The 7,788-nt window shown below is 29.1% G+C and overlaps 1 protein-coding gene across 2 annotated transcripts; it reads right to left on the minus strand.

Annotated features, from left to right (window-relative positions):
• Positions 1 to 4,309: 4,309 nt before the first annotated feature.
• LOC127136074 (uncharacterized) lies at positions 4,310 to 6,883 on the minus strand. Of its 2 annotated transcripts, XM_051062698.1 has the most exons (7): positions 6,708 to 6,883; positions 6,526 to 6,612; positions 6,234 to 6,434; positions 5,962 to 6,126; positions 5,471 to 5,524; positions 4,930 to 5,067; positions 4,310 to 4,727 (listed from the first exon to the last, which is right to left on the minus strand). In XM_051062698.1, exons 1-7 carry the CDS (start codon positions 6,864 to 6,866, stop codon positions 4,356 to 4,358), a joined length of 1,176 nt encoding a protein of 391 aa, XP_050918655.1. In that variant the 5' UTR covers positions 6,867 to 6,883; the 3' UTR covers positions 4,310 to 4,355. The 2 variants fall into 2 exon arrangements, with proteins under 2 accessions (XP_050918655.1, XP_050918697.1); XM_051062740.1 differs by lacking the exons at positions 5,471 to 5,524; positions 5,962 to 6,126.
• Positions 6,884 to 7,788: the final 905 nt, after the last annotated feature.

The following is a 7,788-nucleotide window of genomic DNA, read 5'->3' on the forward strand; positions in this document are numbered from 1 at the left end:
AACAACTTTGATGTTGGAACTTTTTCCATTTTAAGCATGGAACATGATGAATTATGGCCTTGAAGTTGGAGGAATCAAACATACTTGAAAATTTTCTAAGTTAAAAGTCAAATGACCCCTTTTTCCACCTTGAATAACTTTTTCTATGAGCTTTTAATTAATTTGGTTCCTTCTTCAAAGTTGTATATATTTCAATTATTTTCAAATTTGTCCCAAATTTGACACCATTTGGAGCTTTCATGGTTGAGTTATGGATTTTATAAGTTGAGGAAAGTTGCTTGTTCAATGGTGAAGGCCAAAATGGACCTATAATGTTTCTTCATGACACATGCCCTTGCAAGTGTAATTTCATCTTTCTCAAAGAATAAAAGTTGAAGATGGAATATTGAAATTAATTATGAAACTTAGATCATATTTATATCATATAAATTGAGGAAGTTATGGATCTTGGAAGTTGACCTTCTATCTAGGGCACAAACAAAATGACCTATAATCTTTCACCATAAAAAATGACTTTCCAAGAAGACTTAGCTCTTTATGCCAACATGAAAGTTGTTTGTAATGTCATAAAGAGTAACATTACTCTTGGAATAATTTTCATATGAGAAAAATTGTAGGAGATAGGGTCTAGGGAACCCTAGTTTTGACCAATTGACTTTTCTGGTTAACCTTCTTGAACCAACTTGAAAACTTGAAGTTCCTTTGCTCTTAGGGGCTCATGGAGGATCATATATGCTTGTGATGAAGTACAATGGAGTATAACTTGATATTTTTGACCAAATGTTGAAGAAACTTGTTGAGGAAGGCACACAAGATATCCAGATGAATTAGGGCTTCCTTGACAAATAAGCTTCAAATTCTTGATGAATTCTTGATAAAAATGACAAATAAAGAACATGGGGATACATATATGATGATTTGAAACAATGTGGACCCTTTCTTTCTTGATCTCTTGCATTAATGGTCTCAAACCCTAGTCGTGAGCTTGATGAGGCACGAGTGGACACACACTACCTACAAATAAATTATAGCTACACTAGACATATTTTTGGATTTTGGTTAGTAAACAAAGAAAATAAAGTATGATACAATCACAAATGCTTTGTGATCTCTCCCAATGCAAACCCAATGAATAATGGTGAGGGGGACACCAAAGTATGATCCCAATGCTAATGCCAAGTTAATGAGATGACATGAAGGATCTTAGGGTTCGAAATTTGGGGTCTTACAATTAAGGAACTAGAACATTATTAAAAAAATAATAGTATTACATCTTCTTCCTCCCTCCACGTTCCTTAAATGAAGTTCGTCCTCGAATTTAGGAATTTACTTAAATAAATGAGGATACATTTCTCGAATTTTGGACTCCAGCTCCCTCATGGCCTCGCTTGGATGTGATTCTTTCCAATCACTTTAACAAGTTATATCTATTTATTTGTTAACACCTTGATTTCTTAATCGAAAATGTGGCTAGGTCGAGGTTGAAAAGAAAGATCATCAGCAACTTCAAGCATACATATGAGGATAGGTTTATACGAATCTGAGACAAATTTCCTAAGTTGAGATACGTGAGACACGTCATGGAGCTTGAACTGTGGAAGTGGAAAAGCTAACCAGTAAGCCACTTCATCTAACTGAATTATAATATGATACACACCAATGTACCTCGGACTCCACTTCCTTTTACTGAACAATCTCTTTAATCATGGCTTCAGAGTAACCTTCTAGAATATATGGCCTTCCTCTTCAATCTCAAAAGGCCTTATATGTTGATTTGCATAACTTTTTTTGACAGTTTTGGGCCTTCTTTATTTTCTCTTTAATTATCCTTACTTTCTAGGTGGTTTCTTAGAACATTTCTAGTTCAAGAATCCCTTTATCACCAACTTCTGCCAACCTAAAGGCATTCTAATTTTCTTCCATACAAAGTTTCATATGGTGCCATCCCGATGTTTGAATGATAGTTATTATGGTAGGCAAAGTCGATCAAGGGTAAGTGGTCATTCCAATTTCCTCCACTTCTTAAGTTACATGCCCGCAATACATCTTCAACGGTATTGATAATTCTTTCTGTCTTCTTGTCCGATGGAGGATGATTTAAGTTAATAAGGTTCAAATTATCCCCCATTGCATGACGAAAAGCCTCCCCATTTCCAAAAAATTTATTTTTCAGCAAAACTACTTTGATTCAACTGGCTACAAAATTCTATGGGATCCAAAAGCACTCTTGGTTTGCTTGTGGGATATTAGTAGAGAAGTTCATATTCATTCAACATGAATGAGTATTGCCTGAATTTGCCATAATAGCTTCACCAACCACTTTCTGAGTCTCTCGTGCTAACTTATACCATCATATCCTATCTATCTCATTGCGATTCCACGACTGTGAAAAGGCTGAACACATACCGAGTTGATGGAGATGCAACTACCACATGTAAACTCTAACTCAAGAACTTATGTGTTGGGACCTACTGAGACAATATCGAATCAACAAAAGTCCTTAACCGAATAACTCATATAGTACCCTCACGGTCACAACCAGTAAGGGTTCTCCCACAAGCATTATATCGGAATTTGGTCTATCTCACTGCCATCTTGCAAGAGTCGAGCCATGCATGGTTCCCATGTAACTTGTAGGTCATGTACTGCATAGGTAGTCCTTAACTACCACGTACAACATGCAAATCTTTGATCGTCCTACTATACTTCATGAGAGTTCTAGTTCGTGATTCATGACTACACTATCAAGATTATACATCGAGGTAAGGATCATAAAATATGCACACTTTGCTGAAAGGATAACTTGTGTATCCTATGTTAGTAGGGATACTGCAACATTGTATACGTTTGATACCACTCACATGGGGGGTCCACATCTGAGGCCATGTATACAAGTGAATCCAACGTCATACTACGACCATCCACCCCGTATGTTCTTCCGATCCAATCCTTATGTATATATCAAAACGTAAGAGAACAACATGTCTAAGGTATGCCTATACTAAATGTAACAAATTCAAGTTTATCATGCGACATTCTAAAACTGTTGAAAATAGACTTGTCAGGTCCTATGGGTCAAGTATATGAAGAGAAATCCACTCCATTCCACGAGGGATAGAGAAATGACATTCTATGGATACACTTCTTTGAATTCTTCCATTGCTAGAATGGAATAGATCTTTTTTCTTCCATCTCTGTTCATGGTAATTGTTAGATAAATCGGTAAATTTGAATGGATCTATGTCTGAATCGTTGTTGATGTCACTTTCCTTTTTATTGTTTTAGAATTGAACGCAAGAATATCTAGGATAATTCAGCCTCATAAACGAATTTGCACGGACTGATGAAGCCTCACTTCCTTAAAAGTTTTTAAAAAATCAAAAGTGAAATATAAGATATTTAAGAGTACCACAAATATATTTAATCATAATGTATAAGTAGTATTTATTTCTATTTATTGAAGTATATACATCATATTTAGCAAAGTTCATGGATTTGTGTTTGTTTAAGGCCTACATTTATCTTATTATGAGGTATGATCGGAAAAGAATACAATTATATATAATATATATTATATATTATATATATATATATATATATATATATAATATATATATATAATATATATTATATATATATATATATAATATATAATATATATATAATATATATATATTATATATATATATATATATATATATACACGACTACTTGAAAAGAATTAATGATTATGATTAAAATAATAATATAATTTATACTTTTTTATATAATACTCCCTCCTTCTTATAATATGTTTTTCTTTTAAAAAAATTATATTTTTTAAGATAATGATTATTTATGTTGATTTTCATGATAAAATGAATGTTATTCATTAAAAGACTCTTATTAATAATAAATAGTAGAATAGTTACATGATTTAAACTACATAAATAAAGATAAATTAGTGAAAATAAATAATAAATATCATATTAGTATTTAAAAAAATAAATAATTTGAGACAAATAAAAATAGAAAAGATGACATCTATTATAAAACGGAAGGTAAGCAAATATAGCCGAACTTTGAAAAGTAAATAAAAAATATTTATACACAAATGATAATTTTTTATATTAAGTTGAATACTAAAATTATAGACAGTTCAAATATTTTCATATACCTTATAAAGTAATAGGATTTATATTTATATTTTTAAATATATGAAGAAAAATATTTTATATTATTAGACCCTAAAAAACCCTTGAAAACTTTTAAAATTTAATATTTTTCAATATATTTATTTTAAAACAAATAACTGATATTTGTCCCCGTATGATTAGAAATCTTTATTACATATAATCAAAACTTATTCATAATAATTAAGTATTACATTTACCACCCGGTCCTCCAAATAGAAAAGAATATCCGAATCTCTTCATTTCATCTTTATAGTTTGCAAGTCCATAGCAATCAGGAGCATCGTTGGAACTTTGTACCATAAATGCTAGAGGATCATAAGGAGTTCTAATTATATTAAGATATTTTACAAATTTAAAATAAGATGCATGTGTGTAGTCTTTATCAGGCATGTATCCGGAACCCATTGCAGGACTAGTAGTACCAGCAGGAGTTGTAGTATATCCACCATATCCAACTTCTTGGGCTCCGTTGTCCAATGAGGAGAATAAAGCTTTGGGAAAATATCCAATATCCCTATCTGCTACTTTTAACCACCAATTGCCTACATTATCCTGAATATCATAACATTTGATGATTTTACATTACAATTGTAATAATTCTAATATTTATGATTAAATTCATAGAATTTAATCTATAATATTTGTATATCATGTCTTTCAACTTCACCATTTGAAAGCATTATAATTTGGAAATATTTTTCTGACATTATTTAATTTAAATATTTTAATTTTAAACTTTACTGAAAGAGATTACCCGAGAAATTTGAAGCGGCAAATCAATAATCGTTCCTCCATAGGTAGATATTTTAGATATACGCGAACCAAAGATGAATGATCTATCAACCTGAACGAAACCTTTGCACAGCATATTAAAGCATCCTTTCTTACCTGACTGTAGGTTTTAAACAAACAAATATTTCAATTTTAAAATTAAAATTGCATATAAATTGAGATCCAAAGAAATATTTACAAAGTTAATAAAATTATTCTTAACAATTTATGTGAAAGGAACATTCTGAATGACCAATTTCAAAAAATTGGATAGTTATCTTTAGCCTAAAATCCATGAGAGACATCTAAAACTTAAACTATTTTAAATAATGATATATGATATATAATAAAATAAAATGATAGTCGATATTTAGTTTAAGATACAAATACAATTGCTAAATATTTTTAATAAGTAGAAAAGTTTCCACTTATGTAAAATAATGTATATAATATTAATAAGTGAATCCCGTAAAAATAATATATTAATTAAATGAATATTAAATAATATATAAACATTTACTTACCGTCCAAAACAAATATAAATGTGTTTGATAGTCATTATATAATTGTGGAGACACCTAACATCATATATGAGATAAATTAGAAAATAATTTATATATTTTTTAATTTATTAAATATCAGAGAGAGAGAGAGAGAGAGAGAGAGAGAGAGAGAGAGAGAGAGAGAGAGAGAGAGAGAGAGAGAGAGAGAGAGAGAGAGAGGAGAGAGAGAGAGAGAAGAGAGAGAGAGAGAGAGAGAGAGAGAGAGAGAGAGAGGAGAGAGGAGAGAGAGAGAGAGAGAGAGGAGAGAGAAGAGAGAGAGAGAGAGAGAGAGAGGAGAGAGAGAGAGAGAGAGAGAGAGGAGAGAGAGAGAGAGAGAGAGAGAGAGAGAGAGAGAGAGGGAGGGAGAGAGAGAGAGAGAGAGAGAGAGAGAGAGAGAGAGAGAGAGAGAGAGAGAGAGAGAGAGAGAGAGAGAGAGAGAGAAAATTAGAATTATAAAATAAATTAAAACTCACATGCCATCCGACTGATATTTTATTAAGATTGTCTCCTTCTCCTCTTTGAACATATAAATTATTTGAGCTTGATTGACTTTTATAAATTTTTGGATTCCAAATACTAGTAGTTCCACTAACTCCATAATAGGGAGAACCCTCTATTGAAAGATACAGACGAGTAAACTATAATTTCAAAAAAATCATTTATTAATTTAAAAATCTAATATATGTTAATTATACAAATAAATTAAGAAATTGAAATTTAATTGTATATACATGAGAAAGCTTACATGATTAATGGAGCCATTTTCAGTAAGATTATGATCCTTGAATGAGGATTTTTTTTTAATTAAATCATTTTTCGTTGTCCTCCGAATAGGAACCGTTCCTTCGGGACACTTGACTTTCTCAAGTATGAATATAGACTTAGGTTTGATTGGTGAATTCCGTACTTTAGTTTCTGTGACGTTTCTTTCAAAAATTGGTTTTCTCTAATATAAAAAAACAAAAATAAAAATGAATATTGATTTTTTTTATAAATAATAAAAAATAAATTGAAAATAATACACTAAATTATTTTACCTGCAATTTGTGTTTTTTTAACAAAGGATGATCAAAGGCCGGTTGTTTGTTAATATCAACACAATCAACTATATATCCGGACTTTGTCTATGAAAATCACCAAAATAAAATATAAACAAAATTGTTAAAATGATATATCAAATTAAACTAATTAAAACCACCAGTAAATTATGTGAAAATACATTAATACTCTTTATGGGAGGCTTGTTAAGGATGTTTAGTTGCCTCTCCAATTCCAAATCTTCTTCTTTCAACACTCTCTGCATACCATGATCTCTCTCAGCAGTAATAATGGTCACCAAACACATAACCAATAACAATATGTTAATCATTTTTGGCATTCTCTTTTAGTGATGAATCAATTTTGATATATCAGAGTTTAGTATATTGCTTATTTATAGACAAAATGTTAAAAACAAATGAAATAGTATAATAATTTAATAAATATAAAATTTATGAGTTCTATTGAATACATTATTTTATTTTGATATCTTCATTTTTATTAAATATGAATTTTGACTTTTTAAATTTATTGAATGATTAGTTTTATGTATTTAATTTATATGTAGACTAAATATATATGTTATTCAATGAATTACAATATTAAAATTTACTTATAAAAAATAATGGAGGAGGATGTACCTTTTTTGTTTTTCTTTTTTTGAAATAACATTTTTGAAATAATTTTTTTTTCTCCATATAATTGAAAAAGTCTTAATATTTTAATTAGTATAATATCACTTACCATCTAAATACTTTGTAGTTTTTTTAACAAACAGACATTCAATTTCTCAAATATAGGATATCTATTTTAAATTATAGCTTATTTGTCTATTTTACACAAATTAAAAATACATCTAATTTTGTAATAAAAAAAATTATAATTTTTTTAATAAAAGTATCTTTCAATAATATTATGACAAAGAGAGAGTAATAGATATTTTAAAAAATTATAAAATGTATAATAAAAAAATATTTTTATATAAAATGATTTATAATTTAAAGTAGAAAGTGTGTTATTAGGACAATTCTGTTGTATAATTTTATATAATATTTTATGTCATAATTTATTGCCAATTTTTGAATTGCAGAAACAAAATAAAAAACTTAAAGAAATACAATAAAAAAATTTGTTGATCAATAAAAAAATAAAAAATTTATTGAACACACGTTAAAGTCTACCTCAAGTTAGTGCAATTAATCTACGATAAATTCATGTTAATTTGATCCCAAATGAACGTAAAAATATATTATTGTATTTTC

The sequence above is a fragment of the Lathyrus oleraceus genome, chromosome 1 (genome assembly GCF_024323335.1).
Source record: "Lathyrus oleraceus cultivar Zhongwan6 chromosome 1, CAAS_Psat_ZW6_1.0, whole genome shotgun sequence".
Classification (NCBI taxonomy): domain Eukaryota; kingdom Viridiplantae; phylum Streptophyta; class Magnoliopsida; order Fabales; family Fabaceae; genus Lathyrus; species Lathyrus oleraceus.